A 26,126-nucleotide genomic window follows, 5' to 3' on the forward strand; every position below is an offset into this window, starting at 1 on the left:
TAGCAAGGAGCATAGCTTGTTTTGGTTTTGTGCATGGATAAGGTGAATCATGAGGTTCTTTTTCCCAGGGTAGGGGAGTTCAAAACTAGAGGGCATAGGTTTAAGGTGAGAGGGAAAAGATTTAACAGGGACCCAAGGGGCAACTTTTTCACGCAGAGCGTGGTGCATGTATGGAGAGAGCTGCCAGCGGAAGTGGAGGAGGCTGGTACAATTACAACATTTAAAAGGCATCTGGATGTGTACATAGATAAGACGGGTTTTAAAAGGATTTGGGCCAAATACTGGCAAATGGGGCCATGTCAGATTGGGAGGTCTGGTTGGTGTGAATGAATTGGACAAAGAGTCTGTTTCCATGTTGTATGACTCTATGAATTCATTTAACTAACAGGCGCATTAATGATTCTAATTGTATCAAGCCGAAGGTGTGTTGGTGGTTCAGTTTCAACAGGAAGTTTCTGATCCATTTGGTGCAATCATTTAAATGTAGCAGGTCTATTCAGACATGAAAAAAACTGCAAACAGCTGAAGAGTAATTGGGTGAATTTGAAAACTGAGCTGTTTTCAAAATGTATATTTCACTTCTGTCATTTAAAGTCAGGGCTATCATTCCTGGATGTTATTGAAATAGTTCAGAATATTTTGTAATCTTATAGGCATTCTGTTGCTGTAGACCAGCATCAACCAATGTACAAGAGGTAGTCGTTAACCTATAATACATGTGATGTTGATTTCAGTGGAAAAGAATATTGGGCACTCCGTAACACAGGCTGTTAATTCACTAATTCCAGTATCTGCACTCTGAAGAATATTTAACCTTTTAGCATTTGGTTACATGTTCTAAATAACTGCCAGTTGCTTAAAACAGCAATGTACATGAGACTTGGAGCAGGGCATTCTGAATTTGCTGTTTAGATGTGTACAAAAGTGAACTTGGAGATGACTTTCCCTCTGACCTTACTGTCGTCTTAGAAGGAAACTGGGTAATTCTTGCTCCTTCCCTCAGCCTGTATTAAGCCCTGCACAAAATACCAAGTAGGAAAGGCACAGATTGAATGTACAGGAGAATCATGCCTGTGTTTTATTACTCTTTGGACCATATTCCACTGCTCCAATATCCAGTGCTGTTGCTCCACTTTCATTAACAAATGATTTCCAGACCAAAAGCCCAACTTAGTTATCATGACAAAGGCAGGTGTACTGGAGTTTCCTGTTGGAGTTAGCAGATGACGACATGTTCTTCATTCTAGTTTCATGTAAAATTACTGCCTCAAGTTGGTAGATTGTCGAGTAAATTTCGCAGTTGGTACATTAGGGATGAGTGTAAAAAACTAATTTAAGTCATAAATGAGTGCATATAAATGCTGTAAATTAATTTGGTTAAATTTACCAAGGGGCAAGTGGGAAAGGAAAGGGATTCACTCATTTTTTTTTTAGGGAAGAAAGCTATTTTCCTGCTCCTTGGATGCTGTCTGACCTGCTGTGCTTTTCCAGCACCACTCTAATCTTGACCCATCATCCTTACCTGATCTGGCCTCTGTGACTCCAGATATACAACAATGTTGTAGACTCTTAACTGTCTTCTGAGCAGTTAGGGATGGGCAATGAAATGCTGGCCTTGCCAGTGATGCCCATATTCCATGAACGAATATTAAAGAGTTATACCCAAGGTAGACTGATTGTGGTTCAGTATGTGGTTTCCTTTCGAAATGAGTAGCCTCTTGTATATTTGTGGAAGTCATTTGAAGATTCAGAAAAAAAGAACAAGGTTCTCTTTTCCTATTGTTATTGCAATCAAGTTGCTATGAAATAGTATTAACGTTGAGATGTTTTGATTTTTCTTGCTGGTCAGCTTTGTTTTTATATAAAAGATCTCTGTTTTTGGCAGAAACGTGCAAAAGGACAGGTGCTCTTTGAAAAAGTCTGTGGACAGCTCAATCTTCTGGAGAAAGATTACTTTGGCTTGACATTTCGGGACTCTGAAAATCAAAAGGCAAGTTTAGAAAGTTAAATGTTGGATTATTTACTGTCTCTTTATAACAAAGGATGACTTTTCTTTCCTGGAGCAATGTTGAAATTTAATTTGTTGCTTTGTGCACTGATTTTGTTAATTGATTTTACTCACAAATAACTTTTCTTTTTAAAGCAAAAAATCATCACCACTGAAATGCAATATTGATCAAGTATTAGCATAAATGCTATTAAAAGTTTTAATATACAGGTTAAAATTGTTCAAAGGGAGAATGTTCACTAGAAATGTACTACCAATACCTTCTAGGATCAGTATTTTCAAGATCTGTGCACCATTTAAGTTGCTGCCTCAAACCTCAGTTGTTTGCCCAAAGGTGTAGTTTGAACATCCTGAATGTCCTAATATCTTTTTCAGAATCCGGGGAAAAAGTTATTATCCACTGATAATGCAGCTGTTGATGCTCAGAGGAAGATCTTTTATCTGTAACTCAAAGTAGTTCATGACCCAAATTTTCCAAACAAAATTGTACGAGAACCCTTTCCCTTTTTAGTGGGGGGAAAAAAGGGTGCAATTATTCTAGTTGCCAGAATATTGCAAAATGCACCAAATAAAGTGTCAGTATGAATTTCTAAACAAATATATTTGGATGTGCCATCTGCTTAATGTGAGTGGTGTCCCACTGTAATTGTAATGAAATGCATTCAGAGTCTTTGAATTAAAAGAATCCCTACACTGTGGGAAGAGATTTTTTGGCCGACCAAGTCGACTCCAATTCTCTGAAGAGTATCCCACCCAGACCCATTCCCCTAACCCTATTACTCTACATTTCCCCTGACTAATGTGCCTAACCTACGCATCCCTGAACACTATAGGCAATTTAGCATAGCCAATTCACCCAGCCTGCTCTTTCACATGTCTCTCTGTCTCTCTCTCTCTCTCTCTCTTTAACACACACACCAACCTTTTGGGAGACTCAAATGATTTTTCCTTGTTTTGAATTTCACATGTGAGACATAGAAGTAGTACTCCAGATGACCTGATTAACAATGAACAAGTGGCACTTATCTATCATTACTTCTCCACTGTAACTTGTGGCTATTAGGTCAGAGTAGCTCGGTGCCCTCTATAGGATATTGTGAACAGGGTAAACAACGTGGCTCTTTTTTTCAAGAGAATCAATTGGAAAAAAAAACCTTATGGAGCCATGTGAAATCTATGGATGAATATTTAGTATAATACCAAAGGACGTACAGAATGTGGAATAAAGAGAGAATGAAGGTAGAATAAAGCACGGTAAAAGACAAAGAAAAGAAGAATACAAGCTTTAATCTTAAAATTAAAATCAGCTATCAATTCAAATCTTAAGGAATGAGATTCCACACTATTTTATATTTAAATGCTTAATGTCACAGGTTGCATTGTGGTAACTGAAAGTTATTGGATATGTAACACAGTCACTTAAAGTTGAATGGGTGCTAAACTTTTCTGATGCGGTAAATGGGTATGTAATGGGTAGGTACTGCACGTTCACATCCTTTTATTTTGTTCTATTTGTTATAGAATTTGTGTATTGCTGACTAGGCCAGCACTTATTCATCATCAATAATTGCCCTGGAGAAAATGCTGCCAGATTGCCTTCCTGAACCATGGCAGTCCTTGAGTTGTAAGGATACCCACAGTGCTGTTAGGGAAGGAATTGCAGGATTTTGACACAATGACAGCCAGGGAATGTTGATATATTTCCAAGTCAGGATGTTGTGTGTCTGGAGGAGAACTTGCAGCTGGTGCGGTTTCCATGCACTTGCTGCCTTCTATCGTAAAGGTCACTGGTTTGGAAGATGCTGTGAATTACTACAGTGGGTCTTGTAGATGGTACACACTACTGCCACTATCGGTGGTCAAGCGAGTGAGCATTGAAAGTGGTAGATGGATGCCAATAAGAGAGCTACTTTCTCCTGAATGGAATTGAGCTCCTTGAGTATTAATGGAGCTGCCCTAATCTAGATAAGTGGAGAATATTCTAACACACTGCTTGTCCTTTGTAGCTGATGGGACATGCATGAGGGAGATAGGTGGTGTGTTATTAGCTGTAGAATTCCTAGTTTTTGATCTGTTGTAGAAACAGTAGTAACATGGCTAGTCCAGTCCAATTTCTTGTCAAAGGTAATCTCTAAGATATTAATAACCAGAAAATTCAATACTTGTGATATACTTTAGATTGAAGGGTCAATGGTTGGATTCTCTTTACAGGTAACCATTGCCTGGTTCTTAAGTGGCGTGCAACTTTCTTCCCAAACATCAGCACAAATATTCTGCATATGGACGCATACTGCTTCATTACCTGAGGAGTATATATAGATAAAATATGCATAAGTGTGTGTAAATGTTCAGCGTGTTGGCGTGAAACTTCTGGAAGTATGTGCCAATTCAGTCAGCAATATCTTGATTTCCTTGTTTAATAAATAGTTCATGCGTGGATTTACTGCATAATGGTGAGCTCTGTGATTTATTTTTGCAATTGCAATTCTCAGACAATTAAGTGTCTCCATTTCAACTCCAAATGCTTTGAATTTTGATTAAAGCTGAGGATTTCCATTTGTCACAATTTCAAATCTAGCTGCTTTCAAAACTTACCCCTTTCCATTAGACATTACTTGATGGTATCTAAATCTTCCAATGTTTACTTACCTGATTAGGTCACAGGGTCTTGTTAGTCACATTTGTCTTCCATAAGTTGTCTTGATTTGGATGTGAGCATAAAAGGGACAGTTAGTAAGTTTGCAAATGACACCAAAATTGGAGATGTAGTGGACAGCGAAGGTTACCTCCGATTACAACGTGATCTTGATCAGATGGGCCAATGAGCTGAGGAATGGCAGATGGAGTTTAATTCAGATAAATGTGAGGTGCTGCATTTTGGGAAAGCAAATCTTACCAGGACTTATACACTTAATGGTAAGGTCCTAGGGAGTGTTACTGAACAAAGAGACCTTGGAGTGCAGGTTCATTGTTCCTTGAAAGTGGAGTTACAGGTAGATAGGATAGTGAAGAAGGTGTTTGGTATGCTTTCCTTTATTGGTCAGAGTATGGAGTACAGGAGTTGGGAGGTCATGTTGCGGCTGTACAGGACATTGGTTAGGCCACTGTTGGAATATTGCCTGCAATTCTGGTCTCCTTCCTATCGGAAAGATGTTGTGAAACTTGAAAGGGTTCAGAAAAGATTTACAAGAATATTGCCGGGGTTGGAGGATTTGAGCTATAGGGAGAGGCTGAACCGGCTGGGTCTGTTTTCCCTGGACCGTCGGAGGCTGAGGGGTGACCTTATTGAGATTTACAAAATTGAGTGGCATGGATAGGGTAAATCGGCAAAGTCTTTTCCCTGGGGTCGGGTAGTCCAGAACTAGAGGGCATAGGTTTAGGGTGAAAGGGGAAAGATATAAAAGAGACCTATGGGGCAACTTTTTCACGCAGAGGGTGGTACCTGTATGGAATGAGCTGCCAGAGGAAGTGATGGAGGCTGGTACAATTGCAATATTTAAAAGGCTTTTGGATGGGTATATGAATAGGAAGGGTTTGGAGGGATATGGGCCAGGTGCTGGCAGGTGGGACTAGATTGGGTTGGGATATCTGGTCAGCATGGACAGGTTGGACTGAAGGGTCTGTTTCCATGCTGTACATCCCTATGACTCTATAATTTTAAAGGATGATGCATTGCTTTTGCTAATTGCAACTTAATTTTGGATAACATGTTTGCAGCAAAGCAGTTTACCATCCTGCCTTAAAATGATTAGTTTTGAACACATTCCATACCATATTTGAAGTATTAAACATATAAAATGTTATATTTCAGAACTGGTTGGACCCAGCCAAGGAGATTAAGAAGCAAATCCGAAGTAAGTACGTTTAATTGATGATTTGGAAGGAAGCTTCTATGGAATGATGTTTGAAAGATAACTTTGAAATAGCTTGCTGTTTATCTTTTACCAAAATATTGTTTCTGTTCACATTTTGTTGCCATTTTCTACAATAAAGCAGTGCTCAAGTGATGTCATATTTTGCTGACTTCATTTTTTTCCCGGTTAATTCATTTGTTCCGTCGATATTTTACAATATTGAAGGTAAAATGCCTGGACATTTTTCTTTGCATTTTAAAGAACTACTGAATCGTGTTCTTCTGCCCACGCATTGAAAATATGATTGTCGTTTAATCTGAAGCCCATTTCTTTGGGGCTACTGCTGAAGCAGGAATGGGTGGAATGGTAAATTACAATAGTAATCAACAAGTAATACACCCACACAAGTCTTGCATAGATGAGTCTGCAAATAATTAGGGAAAGCAAGAGCATGTGAAGGCCTGGAAAATGAAATTGTATATAAAACTCGTACTTAAAAAAACAAGATTTTCTTTTAAACATAAGTCTTTATTTTTGATACATGGTCAATTTTCAGGAAGTAATGTGGCAGTGATATCAAACAAGAAGCCTGACTCACCCTGGTCCTATTGAGAGACTTCATGCAGTTTCTTTTTGTTTTCACTGTTATCCCTGTTTTGGTTTTGCAAATTCATAGCTGTAGCTCTAAATTCTTGTTCAGTAGAATTATTTTCATCAAGATTAATACTCAGTTTAATCTCCATGTCTGATTCATCACTAGGGATTGCTGTTTCCACTTTATCAGCAACACATAATCTCAACTTTGCAACGTACTGCTGGAATTGTAATTAACTAGGAGAAATTGAGGTCCGCCGATGCTGGAGATCAGAGTTGAGAGTGTGGTGCTTGAAAAGCACAGCAGGTCAGGTAGCATTCGAGGAGGAGGAGAATCGACATTTCTGGCATAAGCCCTTCAGGAATGAGGCTTGTGGGCTGGGGGGCTGACAGATAGATAAATGGGAGGGGTGGGGTGGGGGTGGGGGAAAGGTAGCTGAGAAAGCGATAGGCAGATGAAGGTGGGGGAAAAAGTGATAGGTTGGGGAGGGGGGGGTGGAGCGGATAGATTGGAAAGGTGATGGACAGGTCAGGAGTGGGGGCGCCAAGTTGGAGGCTTGGGAATGGGATAATATGGGGAAGGGGAAATGAGGAAACTGTTGAAATCCACATTCATCCCAGTCCCAAGCCTCTAAATCTGCACCACCCTCCTAACCTTTCCATCACCTTTCCCATCTATCCACTCCACCCCTCTCTCCAACCTATTACTTTCTTCCTCACCTTCATCTACCTATTGCTTTCTCAGCCACCTTTATCCCCCACCCCCCCCACCCCCCCACCCCCCCCCCCCCCCCGCCAACCCCACTCCCCCCCCCCGCCAACCCCACCCCACTCCCATTTCTCTCTCAGCCCACAAACCTCAATCCTGATAAAGGGCTTCTGCCCGAAATGTCGATTTTCCTGTTCCTCAGATGCTGCTTGACCTGCTATGCTTTTCCAGCACCACACACACAGCTGGAATTGTAATCAATGCCCATCACCCCAGGCTTGACTATTTTTCAATGTTCTTATTGCAGCATGCCCCACCCTTTCAAAACCCCTATTTATTGAATTGCAAAAAGTCTTCTCATCTCTACGTCTGGCCTTTGCTGATATCAGTCAGGTCCTAGCCCTTCAACACGTTAGTTATAAAATCTTGGTGCTCATTGCATTTCTCTTCAAGAATTTATGCAACTCAACAGTTGCAACCTCCTTCATCATCATGTCCCAGTTCACATTCACCATTCTGACACTGGCTTACTGTGCCTTTTTATTTCTGCTGTACCATTGCGTTTACAAGAACTCAGCCAGTACAGCAAGATCATAGCAATTCATGCAATTCTAGTTTATATTTTGAAACAAAATTTTAATCATCTGTTCTTAAAAATTTAATAAGTAAGGGCATCATCTGACGTGCTATTGTGCAAAATGTGGCCTTTATGCAATAGGAAAAGTCAATCTTAATTACCGCTCCTAATTACTATTTCTAGATTTCCAAAGTATTTTTAAACAATCTGTTCAGATATGTAATGTGCACCTCCAGCATGGAATGAAACTTGAACCCAAAAGCTGGCACAGAGGTAAATGCACTATCACTGTGTCACAAAACACACACTGCTTACATGCTCAGAGCGTATAGCATTGATGGATAAAAATAACCAACTATCTCAATAATGTGTCCATACTTAGACTGGAGGCATATTTGCTGGGCTCTGTAGCAGTGTGTTCAATGTGCCTGTTGGGAAATAGCTCTATCAGGAAAGGCATTAGTGTCTGGCATGCCTGTAATGCTCATGGATGGTGCTGAGGCACATATCCACACGACCTTACTAGCTTTGCGAGGTCTCAAAAGTCACACTGTGAACTTCAAAGTCACTTTTATACAAGAAAAACCAATTGATTCTGACCAATGCATAAGGGTTGTATCAAGATTTGCAGATAGTACAAAACTGGTCAGCATTGTTAACAGTGAGTAGAACTGTAAACAAATTCAGAATAACATGGAGGGGCTTGTAGATACGGGAACTGCCAGATGTGGAGAACTGGGAGGTGACAGTTAATGTTTAATAGAGAATCAAGAAAAGATTAAACAACTTTTAAAAATCTAGAAAGACTTACTTAGGAGTACAGTAAGGCAGTGTTTTTTTTAGAAAAGTAGGGATGCAGGAACTAAGTGTTTAAAGCTGTATGTAATGTTCTGAAAGTAAGTTTTGAACACTAGACAAAAAATGGAAAGAACTGCAGGTGGTGGAAATCTGAAACAAAAGCAGAAATTGCTGGAAAATCTCATCAGGTCTAGCAGCATTTGTGGAGAGAAATCAGCGTTAGCATTTCGGGTCCAGTGACCCTTCTTCAGAACAGTTTTGAGGACTGGTCACTGGACCCAAAACGTTAACTCTGATTTCTTTCCACAGATGCTGCTAAACCTGATGCGATTTTCCAGCAATTTCTGTTTTTGTCCTTCGTTTTGAAATTAGGACCATAGAGTATAACATAGAGCTATTATTAACCAGATGCAAGTCTTTAGTAAGTTGCTGTTCGAATAACATTCCCAGTTTTGAGTGACCCGTGTAAAGGAAAATATTAAAGCTCCAAATCGAATGTAGAGAAACTGGGTAAGGTTGAGAGATTGCAGAGTTACGTTGTTTCAATGGAGTAGGAAAAGTTGAGAATCCATGTATTGGACTTCAACTGAAGAGATATATTAAGAAATTAGAAAAAATTATGTCCTAATCATGAAGTTGTCTTGCATTTTTACTGATGTGTTCTATGTTCACAACCTTTACTATTTTCATTTCTAATTTTGTAGTTTCCTTTTCATGTGTCACTCATGCTTATCAATTGTATTTGCAATATCAATTTTTTTCTGATTTCAGTTAAGTCACTGAAGCTGAAAGGCAAGTGCAGTCAGTTATTAGGAATGTTGACCTTTATCACAAGAGGATTTGAGTACAGGAGTAGTGAACTCTTGCTTCAGTTTTAATAGGAGCTTGGTTAGACATCTCCTCCTAAAGTACTGAGTGCCATTCTAGTCTCCTATCTCTTGAAAGATATTCTTGCCAGAAAAAAAATGCAGTAAAGGTTCACCAGTCTTGTTCCTGGGATATATGGAGAGTCCTCTGGGGGGGAAAAGGTGGACAAATTGGCCCCTTATTCTCTTTAGAGCTTCAAAGAATGAGAGAATGATCTCATGGAAATCAACAAAATAGTCACAGGGACAGCCATAGTAAATACAGGTAACATGTTTCCCCAGTTGCAAAAATATAGGTCCAGGGATATAATTTAAAAATAGAATCAAAGTTAGCAAATTCTTTTACTCGGAGAGTGATTAACCTACTGCAGAGGGAAAGCGCAGTCTTTGAGTATTGATTGTTAATGGTGTGAAAGGTTACAGGGATAGTGTGATGTATTCGGTCAGCTGTGATTGTATTAAATGGCGGAGCAGGCACAATGGCCTAGTCTTGTTCCTGTGTTCAGTGATTACGCTCATTTCTGACCACTACTACATGCTGACAGGGTGATGACATTGTTTTGTAAGAACTTCAGGTTTTTTAACTTTTTCTTCTGCTACGTTGCAATCACAGACTGACCTGAAATCCAAATCCATTCTGGGGCAGTTGAATTGTCAGTTTACTTTTCAAGGAGCAAATTCAAAGCTAACACTTTGAATTCAGCCAAATAATGGAAACTGTCACCTTGTGATTTTAGATTTTAAGCCACACAATGTGACAGGTATGTTTGTGGTTCCACTTCTCCACAGAGCAGTTTCCCACTCGTAATAATGTAAATTAAACAAAACTAATGAAATGTTCTTCAAGAAGTATTCACAACCATTATCTGAACTAAGCACAAACTATATATGCTTGGCTCCAGCTATCATAGTGTTTGTCCAATACAGAACTTCTACGCTCGAGACAAGTAAAATGCAATTAATTCATAATTTTCTTTCTTTTTTGTAATGTAATCTAAAAGCAGTGAAATTGTTTTGTACCACCGTTATCCAGAGATCTTGATGAATAGATCAGGTACAGAATTTTGAGTGAGTGATATACCACATGAATTGCTTGACTAGGAATAATTCTCGTAAAGAGAAAATTATGAGCCTGTCGGGTGTCCTGTGTACTGTTCAGGTGATTGATTGATTAATTCTGTGTCACAAGATTGAGAGGAGAAAATGCCATCAAATTGATGATCATATTTACTGGAGGGATAGTTGACATTTAATTAAATGCGTATTTTTAATTTGTGATTGTGATTCATGATTGTGTCATAGAGTCAGACAGCACGGAAACAGACCCTTCGGTCCAACCAGTTCATGCTTACCATAATCCCAAACTAAACTGGTCCCACCTGCCTGCACTTGGCCCATATCGCTCCAAACCTTTTCCTATTCATGAACTTATCTAAATGTCTCTTAAATATTGTAACTGTATTCGCATTCATCACTTCCTCAGGAAGTTCATTGCACATGCGAACCACCCTTTGTGTTAAAACAGAAAGTTGCCCCTCAGGTTCCTTTTAAATTTTTATTTTTAATCAAAGTCCTGGACATTTTGTATTGCAAAATTAGTCTTTGATTACTTAGGCCTCAAATATGGGTCCTGTTTCATGTTCAAGTAATGATTTGGTTCTACACAGGTGGATTGTGGCAGTTTGCATTCAATGTGAAGTTTTACCCTCCAGATCCTGCTCAGCTTTCTGAGGACATCACCAGGTGAGTGAAAGACTGTTTGTTTATTTCTTTTAGTATTTAACAGTGGCGAATACTGTGGTCAGTTTTCTTTTTGTAAACCTTCTTCCCAAAGACAATTTCATTTAGATGTGTTTAGTCATTCAGGAGTTTTACCAGCATGTGCCTTGAACATCTGAGGAACACTGACCAGAGGCTTCACTGAACCAGCCACATAAGTGTGATGGCTACAAGAGGCAGCCTGAGGCTGAGTCTTGTGTGATGAATGGTTCCTTTCCTGATTCTCAAAGTCTTTCCATGTCAAGAATAAGATGGGACATTCTTTATTTGCCTGGATGAGTGCAACTTCGGCACTCAAAGCTGCAAACAATTGACAGTCCACCCCAAATATGTACTACTTCCACCGCTAAAGTCCAATACTGCATTATGTATCATGTGTAAAATGGACTTGAGCAATTTGCGAAGGCTTCTTTGATGGCATCCCCAAAGTCTCTGTCCTGTAGCCCACACCTGAATAATTAAATTACTAATGCTCTCCCTTGCTGCCTGACAATGTGCTTCCAATATGGTCTGTTCTTGTCACATACTGTCTGCTTCATTAGTTTTAGAGGTTTTTTTTGTATATTTGATTCTTTTCAAAAGAATTCTTCAGTAATAACACAATTTTCCTTTTAATAGACAACCAAAGCTCCTTGGCACTTGATTTATATTTGTGGGTGGGTGTTAATTCTTGCAAGGGTTTTTCCCGCAGAAATGAGTGAACATGACTGTGCAACTCCCAGCCTTTGGAAAATGTTGTCATTTCTCTGCATTGCAGTTGAATTCCACAGTGTTGTCAGCGAATACAGATTATTCATTCTATGCTATTACCTTCCACTCCTGTCGCCTAGACATTGTGCTGATGTAAGCAGCTTTGGATAAGCGAAAAGTGCTGAAAGAGTTTGCATTATTCTCATAGTGTCTAATTGGAGGATAAGGATGTGGTAGTTACCATATTTAAGCCCAGTTTATATTAAAAAATCAACATAAGTACATGGTCAGGATTCTCTACCTTTTGTATTTATCAGCTGCAGACCTTTCACTGTAATGAGCAGAGACTCATGAGATCAGAAGGAGAAAACTTGACCTAATATATCTCTAAAAATTGGGGCATCATTTCAGGTTCAAAATGCAAGGTTGTCAGCTTTTAAATAAATATTCTGAATTTATTTTATAGTTGTGTTAGTCCCAAGGATCTAAATGGATAAAATTATTCTCTTGGATTTTATCCATGGCACTGCTGATTTGCGAAATTCTACTTTAGAAAGCTAATTATTAGGAAAACTGATTGCAGTAAGAACCTGTATCATATTAGAAAAAACCCATCAGCTCATATTGCTCACCTCAATACATCAGTGGATTTATTCAACGATTAACTGAATCATACATAAGGAAGACTTCAGGTTAACTCCAAGTGCATGTTGAATTCAGCTGGGCTACTACAATAGCAGTGTAATTGAACTGTCTTCTCCTGAGCTACAGGATAGGGAAGATCAGGTCTTTACATTCCTGCAAAGACCCCGTGTGTGAAGTGCATGCTGTATGGTTCAGGTAATTACAAAATCTACCCCAGGGTAAAATGGCTGCGCCTTTTTGTTTTTTTGTTCATGGCATATGGGCATTACTGGCTGCCCAGCATTCATTGCCCATCCTTGGTTGCCCTGGAGAAGGCAGCAGTGAGATGGCATCTTGAATCATTACTGTCAGTTTGGTTTAGGTAGAATCACAATGCCGTTAGGGAGCGCATTCCATGATTTTGGCCCAATGGCAATTAAAGAATGGAGGTGTATTTCTACATGAGAATGGTCAGAACAAATGCTTGTAGCTGTAGTCTTGCAATATATCTGTTGCCCTTGACCTTCTGGAAGTAGTGGTTGTGGGTTTGGAAGGTACCATCTAAAGAGTGAATTTCTGCAGTGCATCCTCACTGATACACACTGCTGCTGTTGAGTGTCATGGGTGGTGGGAATGAATGTTCCAATGTGGTGCCAATCAGAGCAAGCTGCTTAATCATGGATGGTGTCAAGTTTGTGTTGTTAAAAGCTGTAGTGATCCAAATAAGTGGGGGTATTCCATCACACTTCAGACTTGTGCCTTGTAGATGGTGAACAAGCTTTGGGGAGTCAGGTGTGTGGCTCACTGCAGGATTGCTAGCCTCTGACCTACTCTTGTAACCAAAATATTTATATGATGCATCTAGTTCAGTTTCTAGTCCATTGTAACCCCAGGGTGTTGATGGTGTGGGGAATCATGTGATAGTAATGTCATGGAATGTCCAGGGGCAATGGTTAGACTCTCTGTTGTTGGAGATGGTCATTGCCTGCCACTTGTGTGGTGCAAATGTTGCTTTCCATTTTTGAGCGCAAACTTGGATCTTATCGAGATCCTGCAGCACTTGGATATGAACTGTTCAGTGTTTGAAAAGTCTAAACTGGTGCTGAACATTATGCACTCAGTGAATATTCTCACTCCTGACCTTACGAGGGAGAGGCAGTCATTGATGAAGCAGCTGAAGATGGTTGGGTCTGGGTCTGGCTCCGAGGAGCTCCTGCAAAGAGATTCTTTTGTGACAGGCCTGACTCCGCACCAGTGGGGGGAGTTCCCATTGATTGCAGTTTTGCCAGAGCTCCTTGATGCCAAACTCAGATTACTACCCAAAATCTGAGGAAAATGGCACAGGATAAATAAGGTCAAGGAATTAAATGGATGGCTTTAGGATTGGTGTGAGTGGAATAGTTTCAGTTGATGGCACAAAGTACTGGATTAGAAAGCAGTCATTTCAGTGGGTTGTGTTTCACCTGAACTGTACTGGCACCATTGTTCTAGATTTGGAGATGGCAGTGTTGGACTGGGGTGTATAAAGTTAAAAATCGCACAACACCAGGTTATAGTCCAACAGGTTTAATTGGAAGCACTAGCTTTCGGAGCGCTGCTCCTTCACCACATGATGAAGGAGCAGTGCTCCAAAAGCTAGTGCTTCCACTTAAACCCATTGTTCTAGTGAATTGGATAGCTTAGGCTGGAGAGAGGACTTTAACTTCCCTCACATATGTGTTACCTTGTTGGTTCTGCACTGAATCTTCTGACAGTTATCATAAGCCAACTTCCTCTATTTTATTTTATTTTAACTTTTATATCCTGTGGCATCCAGGGTACATTTACTTAAGATGAGCTATCTTTTTTCCTTAAAAAAAATCCAGCGTTAATAGGAGTTGTCTTCCTTAATGACCTCATTTGTTTGTTACTGCTTTACCCTGCAGTTGCCTTTTTTTAACATACCTGAGCTAGATTTTGCCTTTAATTATTAAATTACCTCTTTCTACACTGAATACTTTAATTTTTTTTTATTAGCTTTTCTTTAATTTTTTTTGTGCACAGGACTACATGGTGCCCATTAACTAGATGATCTACTAAAACTGTTCATCATTTCTCTTCAATTCTGAAGAATCTTATTGGAATCAATGTTAATTCTATTTCTTTTTCCACAGATCTTGTCTGGCCAGCTGAGTTCTTTGAGCACTTTCTGCATTTATTATTTTGATTTTCGTTCCTTGATGAGATGGGGACACATCAGCAATTCTTCTCCTTTATTTACGCTTTTCCTACTCTACACTAACGTAAAGAAAGTCTCCTAATTTTACTGTTTTGCTTTTAACATTCCATTAAAATTCATTGATGTGCCTGATAGGCTGGAATGAATCCAAAGTGTAAACTATAATTCGGTTGCATTTAGTTTAGCGATAGAAAGGGATAGGTATATGCCACAGGGCAAGAGTTATAGTTGGGGGAAGGGCAATTATAATGTGATTAAGAAAAACTTAAGAGGCATAGAATGGGGCAGCAAAGTGCAGAGGATGGGGACATTCGAAATGTGGAGCTGGTTTAAGGAACAGCTATTACATGTCTTTGATAGGTATGTCCTGGTCAGGCAAGGAAGAAGTGATAAGGTAAGGGAACCACAGTTTACTGAAGAAATTGTATCTCTTGTCAAGCAGAAGATGGAGGCTTATGTGGCATTGAGGCAAGATGGTTCAGATGAGGCAATGGAGAGTTAGAGTAGCTAAGAAGGATTTAAAGACCGAGTTAAAAGAGCAAGGAGGGGACATGAGCAGCCCTTTAGTAGAATAATGGAGAACCCCAAAGTTTTCTGTAGACATGTAAGGAATAAAAGGATGACAATGGTAGGAATAGGGTCAGTCAAAAACAGAAGTGAGAAGTTGTTTGTGGACTCTGGAGATCAGAGAGATGCTAACTGAATATTTCTCATCTGTTTTCACTGAGGAAAAGGAGAATATTGTAGAGGAGAAGACTGAGATATGGGCTATTAGACTTGAAAGGTTTGAGATTATGTTATCAATTCTAGAAGGTGTGAAAGTAGAAAGTCCCCTGGCCGGATGGGATTTTTCTGAGAATTTTCTGGAAAGCTAGGAAGGAGATGGCCAAGCCTTTGGCCTTGATCTTTGAGTCGTCATTGTCTACGGATTTAGTACCAGAGGCCTGGAGGATTGCACATGTTGTGCCCTTGTTCAAGAAGGGCAGTAGAGATGACCCAGGTAATTATGGACTAGTGAGGCTTACGTCCCTTGTTGGGAAGGATTATAAGAGGTAGAATTTGTGAACATCAAGAAGGCAACAATTCAAATGGAAATAGTCAACCTGGTTTTGTCAAGGGCAGGTCGTGTCTCAGAAACCTCATTGAGTTTTTGTGAAGGTGACCAAGCATGTTGATGAGGGTAGGGCAGTTGACGTGGTGTACATGGACATCAGCAAAGCCTTTTGATAAGATTCCACATGGTAGGCTACTGGAGAAAATGCAGAAGCATGGGATTGAAGGTGGTTTAGCAGTTTGAATTAGAAACTGGCTTTCTGTAAGAAGGCAACGAGTGGTGGTTGATGGAAAATATTCAGCCTGGAGTCCGGTTACTAGTGGTGTGCCACCAGGATCCGTTTTGGGACCACTGCTGTTTGGCATTTTTATAAAACATCTTGGACACAGGCATAAGTGGATGGATTTGTAGATGATACTAAAGTCGGTGGAGTGGTGGACAGTGTGGAAGAATGTTGCAGGTTGTAGGGAGACTTAGGTAAACTGCAGAACTGGACTGAAGAATGGCAAATGGAGTTCAATGCAGCTAAATGTGAGATAATTCACTTTGGGAAGAATAACAGAAAGGCAGAATACTGGATCAATAGAAAGATTCTTGGTAGCATGGATGTGCAGAGGGATCTTGGTGTCCATGTACATAGATCCCTGAAAGTTACCACTCAGGTTAATAGTGCTGTTATGAAGATATATGGTGTGTTAGGTTTTATTGGTAGAGGGATTGAGTTCCAGAGCCACATCCGAAGGATGTGGATGCATTGGAAAAGTTGGAGAGGAGATTTACCAGGAGGTTGTCTGGTCTGAAGTGAAGTCCTTTATTAGGAAAGGCTGAGGGACCTGGGTCTGCTCTCATTGAAGAGAAGAAGGCTAAGAGGTGATTTAATAGAGTCATACAACATGATCGGAGGATTAGATAGGGTGGACAGTAAGTTATGACATCTGCTTGTGGGGGGGTAGGGGCATAGCTGCAAATTGAAGGGTGATAGATTTAAGACAGATATTAGAGGCAGGTTCTTCACTCAGAGTGGTAAGGGCGTGGAATACCCTGCTTGCCAATGTAATTAACTCAGCCACATTAGGGATATTTAAACAGTCCCTGGATAAGCATCTGGATGATGTTGGGATAGTGTATGGGGGTTGGCTAAGATTAGTTCACAGGTTGTCGCAACATCGAGGGCCGAAGGGCCTGTTCTGTGCTGTATTTTTCTATGTTCCATGATTTTGGCATCAGTTTGCAATACCATGACTGAAGTCAAATAATTACTAAGGATGGTTTGGAGATACCAGTGTTGGACTGCGGTGTACAAAGTTAAAAATCACCCAACACCAGGTTATAGTCCAATAGGTTTAATTGGAAGCATTAGCTTTCGGAGCACCGCTCCTTCATCAGGGCGGTCCGAAAGCTAGTGTTGGACTATAACCTGGTATTGTGTGATTTTTAACAAATTACTAAGGAGGAATTCCTTCCCAAAACATCGATTCTCTTGCTGTTCGGATGCTGCCTGACCTGCTGTGCTTTTCCAGCACCACACACTCAACTCACTAGCCTTATTGTCAAGTATAAGAAAATTTATCTCCCAAACATGATTTTGAAACAAAAATATTCTCAAAAAAAAAGCCATGTCAGCTAGCCTTTTGAAAGCCACCACTTAGAAATAGCTTCTTGGGTTGTCTGATGTGATGTCTCGGGGCTCACCATTTGGATTTTATTATTCACAGTGTGACTTTATTGAGTAATGTGATATATTTCAGGCACTAGAAAGTGCTCACAGAGTTAGAACTTCTTCAGCTTTCAACTTACTCCTTCAAAAAAATTTGTCAGAATGGGATTCCTCTGACTTTTCTTTTATTCTGTGTGTGTTATGTCAGTTGATTAGATTAGATTCTCTACAGTGTGGAAACAGGCCCTTCAGCCCAACAAGTCCACACCAATCCTCCGAAGAGTTACCCACCCACCCACACCCATTCCACTCTGACTAATGCACTTAGCACTATGGGCAATTTAGCATGGCCAATTCACCTGACCTGCACATCTTTGGATTGTGGGTGGAAACCAGAGCATCCGGAGGAAACCCACGAAGACACTGGGAGAATGTGCAAGTTCCACACAGACAGTGGCCCGAGGCAGGAATTGAACCCGGGTCCCTGGTGCTGTGAAGCAACAGTGCTAACCACTGAGCCACCGTGCAGCCCAAAACTCTGTCTGAATTAATTTCAGGCCGTGACAAGTATTTAAATCAAATCTTGCATATCACTTATTTATTTTTGTCTAGACTATAGCGATTATTGGTTGCATTCTGAATATGGTTTGGCTAAGTGCAGCTTAGGCTAGGAATGAGTTTTCAAGTTTACGAGTGGTGATTTAAAATAAAAACTTCTTAACCCTGTGAATGCTTTCAAGAGTTAAATTTTATGAAAAGTGCCATGGTTTTGATAGATCTCAAGTTTCGATGTGTCCTTTTTCTCAATGTAGGTATTACCTGTGTCTGCAGCTGCGAGACGATATTGTTTCTGGACGATTGCCATGTTCTTTTGCCACGCATGTATTGCTTGGTTCTTACACTGTTCAGGCGGAACTTGGGGACTACGACCCAGATGAATATGGCACTGATTACATTAGTGAGTTTCGCTTTGCTCCAAATGAAACTAAGGAACTGGAAGAAAAAGTGATAGAACTGCACAAAAGCCACAAGTACGTGCATTGTGTGTGTACCCAACTGTCAGATTTGGTGTTTGTGTTGAACTGCTGTTGCTTTTATTTTGATCTGTGAATTATGAGGAAAGATTGGACAGCCTCTGCTTGTTTTCATGGGCAATAAGAATAGTGAAGGCTGATTTGATTGAAGTTTATAAAATCATGAATAGCCTTGACACAGTGCATGTCAAAATGATGTTTCCTCTTTTGGTTGAGTCCAGAGTTTGTGGGTGCTGATTTTAAAATTAGAGGTCAACCTTTTAGACAGAGATCAGGACAAATTTATTTCTCTAAAGGTTATGCAACCTTGAAACATTTCATCTTGGAAGGCAGTGGAGCTGGCAGAGATAGATAGGGCAATCTAAGATTATCAGGGTAGATGGGACTGTCACATTTGGAACACAAATAGATCAGCCATGATCTTGCTGAATGGTGGAGCAGGCATGAAGGGCTGTTTCCCTTAATTCAGGTGTTAATTTATTAACAAATCCCCAAATTTAAATGCCTCAACATTTCTGGATTGACTTCAAGCAACTCTGCTGTTGATGATGTTTATTATAATAGCTAAATCAGATAGTATTGAAAAATTCTAACTACTCAGGAACTGACAATTAAATTGTAACTTTGAAATTTTAGCTTTCATCAACATTTGATCTCTAACCAGCAATGGGAATTTGACTTAGACTTACTTAAGTAAGTCTGTGTGAAAAGAACGATGACACATTATTAACTTTTTTAAAAAAATGTCATCAGGTTAAATGCCTCTTTTTATACACTTGCCTTTGCTCATATGCTGTTTTGTCTGCTGTGCAAACTGTCCTCGTTACCTTTTTTTAAAAAGTTTCATTCACAGGATGTGGACATCATTGGCTACGCCAGTATTTATTGTCATCACAAATTGCCCCGAGGGTAGATAAGAGTCAACCACATTGCTGGGGAAAAAAAAACAAGTTTTGAGCTATCCATTTCTCGCAAATAACGAATCCTCTTTTAACTTCCCCTTCCTCATTAATATTCTCCCAGCTCTCTGCTCACCTCTTCTGAATTCCTTCCCCTCTGATGCTTCCAGGCTTGCTGTTGCCTGTGTCATAACCCTGAGAAAGCTCTGACTAAACTCATAAATGGCATCATTTGAGAGTGTGTTCACAGTGTGCTATCATCCCTGTGCTCTTAGACTTTATTGCATCATTTGGCATAGATTACTTAGTGTGGAAACAGGCCCAGTTAACCTCGAACACCCTCTCCTCTGTGTTCCATCTTTGTTGGACTGTCCTTAATTGCTTTCAAGCCTGTCGAACAAATCACAGCCAATACTCCCCCAAAAATGCCAGATCTTTCTCAAAAAGACCTATACCTGACCACTTTCTTTTCTTCACTTATATACTGTCTGTCTTTGGCAGGCATGTTATTAACTTCATGAGTGTGCTAATGACATTTGATCTATTCTAATTCCCTGAACACACTTCTGATGCACAATATCTTCTCCAAAAATACTTCATTTAATGAATTGCAACTTCCTTCAGCTAAATTGGCAATGCGAAAGCCAACATCTGCACTGACCATTATAATCTGTATACCTGCTATATGTCACTCTTCAGGTAAATAAGTATATGCAAAGTCTTGCCATTCTGCTGCATTCTGAGCTGACCTTCACTAGGATGGTTTCATTCTATCCCCATGGTATCAACCACTTCAGTTCATGCAATGTTTAGGCTTTTTTTGCATGCGTAGTAGCAGCTACATTTCTGAAAGAAATTGAAATAAAGCATAATTAAAATCCGAGCAAACCCTTAAAACATATAAAATAAAAGAATTTTACAGGTAAATAAAAAAGACTGAAATATACCAACAGTTTTTCCATTTTTAAAATCCGTTTTATATTGTGCGTGCACATGTGCATTTAAAAGGAATAAATGTGAGCATGCGTAGTCAGAATTTATCATTGGTTGGTGTCAGTAGATACTTTGAACAGCACTTTCGAGTTGAGTGTCATCTGGCAATTTTTGAAATGATACCACTTTCTGTCATTAACATGTATACCAAGAAAAACAGAAACTTAGTACTTATAACTTCAGGAACTCCACAGCATGGCTTTTTAAAATTTTTGCTTTTGCAATGTACAAAAATGATTAAATGTCACTGTTTCTTGTTTGTGTATTTTTCTTTTGAAATTCATTTCACTCTTTAATAATTCTCAATTAAGAAACTTTATGCTTCTCTCCCTAAACTGGAAGCATGCAATGTATAGTGCACTAATTACACCACAGCTATATGATCGGTCCATCGTTTTCTGCTATGCAGTATCGTAGTTGGGTTAAGCAGAGACTGATTGTTTTTTTTTTGCTGACAGTATGTTGCCAGGTAATCCATAATATATTTGTATTTCAAAACATGCAACTCACTTGCTTGGTCTTCTGGGTGCAGAGTATTCTCTCAGTTAGGAATAGCTTAATAACAAAATTGACATTTCCTTTTGTAAAAAATCATTTTGTGCATGAGTCTTTATATCCTTCACAAAATATTTCAACTGATTACTTCAGAGAAAGTCACAGACAGTTCATTGGTTAGTTTAGACTGCAATGTTTGGGAGGGTTTAGCTTGCTTGTTTTTGAAGTGGAGTTTTGAAAGCGTTCCAAACATTCAAGTTGAGATGAGGATGGAATGAAAATCTTGTTTCTGCTTCTACATTTTAGGGGTATGACACCAGCTGAAGCAGAGATGCATTTCTTGGAGAATGCCAAAAAGCTGTCCATGTATGGAGTTGACCTACATCATGCCAAGGTATTTCTTGAACATGTGAACAATGTAGATTTTGTCCCAGAATACATGTCCATAAGAATGAAAGAGTTGATTTCCTGTTGGAAAATGTTCCTTTTTGTTTTGAAGTAAAAAATATGTGCCCCTCAATAATGACTAAAGCATTTGGGAATCAGGTTCTTGAGAGAGAATTTTATGCCAGCTGATATGAAACCTTTTCTAGTTTTCAATTATATCATGATGAAAAATAGCAGGATTTATCAAGAAAAGGTTAAGAAACAAGACTAAACAGTGCTTGTAATCAGTTAGATAAAGTATTGGGTGTACTGATATACAAATGAATAGATCAGCAAATGTTTATTTTGTTCTCCAGCTGAAGTAACAAATCACAGAAACTCATTGACTGCAATTAATCTTCCATTTCTATCTGACAATTTATCTCAAACAATATGGAACTCATTTGGGTTAAGTATTGAATATCAAGATACTTCCTGTTGATATTCCTATGCTGTGTAAAACTGTGCACTTGGCTGAAACTTTCACACTAAGATAAAAGATAGGCAGGAGGGACTTGGGGGAGGGGTGTTGGAAATGCGATAGGTGGAAGGAGGTTAAGGTTAGGGTGATAAGTGGGAGTGGGAGTGGGAGCAGAGAGGTCAGGAAGAAGATTGCAGGTTAGGAAGGCGGTGCTGAGTTCGAGGGTTGGGACTGAGACAAGGTGGGGGGAGGGGAAATGAGGAAACTGGAGAAATCTGAGTTCATCCCTTGTAGTTGGAGGGTTCATAGGCGGAAGATGAGACACCCTTCCTCCAGCCGTCGTGTTGCTGTGGTCTGGAAATGGAGGAGTCCAAGGACTTGCATGTCCTTGGTAGAGTGGGAGGGGGAGTTGAAGTGTTGAGCCAAGGGGCGGTTGGGTTGTTTGGTCTAGGTGTCCCAGAGGTGTTCTCTGAAACGTTCTGCAAGTAGGCAGCCTGTCTCCCCAATATAGAGGAGGCCACATCGGGTGCAGCGGATGCAGTAAATGATGTGTGTGGAGGTGCAGTGGATTTGTGGCAGATATGGAAGTATTCCTTGGGGCCTTGGAGGGAAGTCAGGGGGGAGGTGTGGGCACAAGTTTTGCATTTCTTGCGGTTGCAGGGGAAGGTGCCGGGAGTGGAGGTTGGGTTGGTGGGGGGTGTGGACCTGACAAGGGAGTCACGGAGGGAGTGGTCTTTTTGGAATGCTGATAAGGGAGGGGAGGGAAATATATCCCTGGTAGTGGGTCCGTTTGGAGGTGGCGGAAATGACGACAGATGATATGATGTATATGGAGGTTGGTGGGGTGGTAGGTGAGGACCAGTGGGGTTCTGTCCTAGTGGTGATTGGTGGGGCGGGGCTGACTGCCCCGGCCGACCCACTGTCTCCGCCTGCTCCTGCCCCACCGAACTCATCTCTGCATAACTCGACACGATCCTGTCCCCCTTAGTCCAAGAACTCCCCACCTACGTTCGGGACACCACCCACACCCTCAACCACCACCTCCATGATTTTCGCTTCCCCGGTCCCCAACGCCTTATCTTCACCATGGACATCCAGTCCCTGTACACCTCCACCCCCCATAACAAAGGACTCAAAGCCCTCTGCTTCTTCCTTTCCCGCCGTATCAACCAGTACCCTTCCACTGACGCCCTCCTTCAACTGACTGAACTGGTCCTCACTCTGAACAACTTCTCTTTCCAATCCTCCCACTTCCTCTAAACCAAAGGAGTAGCATGGGCCCCAGCTATGCCTGCCTCTTTGTAAGATAGTGGAACAGTCCATCTTCCACAGCTACACTGACACCACCCCCCCACCTTTTCCTCCGCTACATCGATGACTGTATCGGCGCTGCCTCGTGCTCCCACGAGGAGGTTGAACATTTCATCCACTTTACCAACACCTTCCACCCAGACCTCAAATTTACCTGGACCATCTCAGACTCCTCCCTCCCTTCCTAGACCTCTCCATTTCTATCTCGGGTGACCGAATCAACACGGACATTTACTATAAACCGACCAACTCCCACAGCTACCTAGACTACACCACCTTCCACCCTGCCCCCTGTAAAAATGCCATCCCATATTCCCAATTCCTTCGTCTCTGCTGCATCTGCTCCCAGGAGGACCAGTTCCAATACCGAACAACCCAAATGGCCTCCTTCTTCAAAGACCGCAATTTCCCCTCAGACATGATTGACGATGCTCTCCACTGCATCTCTTCCACTTCCCGCTCCTCCGCCCTTGAGTCCCGCCCTTCCAATCACCACCAGGACAGAACCCCACTGGTCCTCACCTACCACCCCACCAACCTCCATATACATCGTATCATCCGTCGTCATTTCCGCCACATCCAAACAGACACAACCACCAAGGATATATTTCCCTCCCCTCCCCTATCAGCTTTCCGAAAAGACCACTCCCTCTGTGACTCCCTTGTCAGGTCCACACCCCCCACCAACCCAACCTCCACTCCCAGCACCTTCCCCTGCAACTGCAAGAAATGCAAAACTTGCGCCCACACCTCCCCCCGACTTCCCTCCAAGGCCCCAAGGGATCCTTCCATATCCACCACAAATTCACCTGCATCTCCACACACATCATTTACTGCATCCGCTGCACCCGATGTGGCCTCCTCTATATTGGGGAGACAGGCCTCCTACTTGCGGAACGTTTCAGAGAACATCTCTGGGACACCCGGACCAACCAACCCAACCACCCATGGCTCAACACTTCAACTCCCCCTCCCACTCCACCAAGGACCTGCAGGTCCTTGGACTCCTCCATCGCCAGACCATAACAACATGACGGCTAGAGGAAGAGCGCCTCATCTTCCGCCTATGAACCCTCCAACCACAAGGGATGAACTCAGATTTCTCCCAGTTTCCTCATTTCCCCTCCCCCCCCCACCTTGTCTCAGTCCCAACTCTCGAACTCAGCACCACCTTCCTAACCTGCAATCTTCTTCATGACCTCTCCACCCCCACCCTCACCTTAACCTCCTTCCACCTATTGCATTTCCAACGCCCCTCCCCCAAGTCCCTCCTCCCTACCTTTTACCTTAGCCTGCTTGGAACACTCTCCTCATTCCTGAAGAAGGGCTCATGCCCGAAATGTCGATTTTCCTGCTCCTTGAATGCTGCCTGACCTGCTGCACTTTTCCAGCAACACATTTTCAGCTCTGATCTCCAGCATCTGCAGTCCTCACTTTCTCCTGAAACTTTCACACTGCATACATTCTATATGTAAATAGATTGTGGACAGATCATCTGCCACATCACTTTCTAATCCTACACGCATAACGATATAAAGTAACCCTAGAAGTTGAAATATTTTTCCATGTCCAATCAAAAGATAAATGCGACTTAGTCAGAGGGAATTTTCCCTTTATCAATTGGATGTATTCAAATTTGTTTGAAAGAAATCCTCATCATTTTTTCGTTGACTTGAAATGCGCATTTCCTCAACAACAAAAAATACATCCTCCATTTATCTAAATCTTAGGAACAAGTTGGCACTGGACAAGATTTTAAACCTTGTGTTTATATCAAAGCTCTCGTAGAGCTCCGGCATTAACTGTGTACAGGTTTGCTAGTACAGGGCATCAATAAACCTTTTGGTGTTTTTCATAGAATCATACAGCACAGAAACAGACTCTCTTATCCAACCAGTCGGTGTTGACCATAATCCCAAACTAAACTAGTCCCACCTGTCTGCACTTGGCCTATATCTCTCCAAACCATTTTTATTCATGTACTTATACAAATATCTTTTAAACAAGATCACAGCACGACACAGACCAGGAATTGATCCTGAGACCTTGCTGGTATTTATGGTTCTGTTCTATGCTGTCAACTAGAATGTACAAAAATATTTGAAGCTGATGTCCTGTGTACATCTCTCCTGCAGAAATGCCTGGCCTTTCTTCAGTACATGAAGTAGTTTGTCAAACCTGAGCAGCTCTCTTAATGGTTTAATTTGAGGTGGGAGATCAACATGTGATATGGCAATGTCTCCACTCCACTGGCAAAATTATTTGTAAAATTCTACGCCTGGAATGTCCACAGGATTTTCCTGTGCTCTTAGTGAACCTGCCAGCCTATTCAAGTATTGACTGACAAGTCTACTTTGTTTCAGAGTTTGGTCAAAAGTTCGGTAAAAATAGATATTAAGGAGTGGCAAAAGGAGGAGATAGATGTGAAAGTTTAGTTGGAGAGTTCTAGTTCTCAGGGCCTGAACAGAGGTGGGGGAGAAAATAAGTCACTGTCCAAATTATTTATTTATGTAGGCTAACCTTCAGAAAAACTATCACCTCAATCTAACTACCTCAGAATTATAAAATTATTTACCAAGTTCTAGTTGATCTTTTCTCCTGTGACAGAAATGCTACTGGAGACAATTAAAAAAAAAAGTTCTTTAAGTTGTTTGAATACCAGCAAAGTGTATTTATTTAGCTCCTTTTAATGTGGCACAGCAGCCTTGGCAAACAAAATTTGGCACCAAGCACATTAAAAATATATTAAGGCAGATGATGAAAAGCTTGCTATACCTTTTAAAGGAGGAAAGAGAAGCAGCGAGGCAGGGTAGTTTAGGTAAGGAATTCAAGAACTTGGGTCTTTGGTAACTGAAGATTTGATTTGCAAGTGATGAAGCAATTAAAATCAAGAAGGCTTGGGAGACCAGAATTAAATAAGCACAAGTTTGTCTGGCTGGAGGAAGTCACAGAGGAAGTAGGTTAGATTACTTACAGTGTGGAACAGGCCCTTCGACCCAACAAGTCCACACTGACCCTCCGAAGAGCAACCCACCCAGACCCATTCCCCTGCATTTACCCCTTCACCTAACACTACAGGCAGTTTAGCATAGCCAGTTCACCTAACCTGCACGTTTTTG

At 41.0% G+C, this 26,126-nt stretch overlaps 1 protein-coding gene across 31 annotated transcripts in view; it reads left to right on the forward strand.

Moving 5' to 3' along the window:
* LOC140477422 (band 4.1-like protein 3) overlaps positions 1 to 26,126 on the forward strand; it is a 297,319-nt gene that overhangs the window by 201,765 nt on the left and 69,428 nt on the right. For all 31 annotated transcript variants that reach the window (XM_072571280.1, XM_072571293.1, XM_072571294.1 and 28 more), the window contains exons 4-8: positions 1,886 to 1,990; positions 5,820 to 5,862; positions 11,074 to 11,149; positions 18,241 to 18,459; positions 21,156 to 21,243. In XM_072571280.1, the coding sequence (XP_072427381.1) occupies positions 1,886 to 1,990; positions 5,820 to 5,862; positions 11,074 to 11,149; positions 18,241 to 18,459; positions 21,156 to 21,243 (531 nt within the window). The remainder of the gene's footprint in view (positions 1 to 1,885; positions 1,991 to 5,819; positions 5,863 to 11,073; positions 11,150 to 18,240; positions 18,460 to 21,155; positions 21,244 to 26,126) is intronic.

The sequence above is a fragment of the Chiloscyllium punctatum genome, chromosome 5, assembly GCF_047496795.1.
Source record: "Chiloscyllium punctatum isolate Juve2018m chromosome 5, sChiPun1.3, whole genome shotgun sequence".
Classification (NCBI taxonomy): domain Eukaryota; kingdom Metazoa; phylum Chordata; class Chondrichthyes; order Orectolobiformes; family Hemiscylliidae; genus Chiloscyllium; species Chiloscyllium punctatum.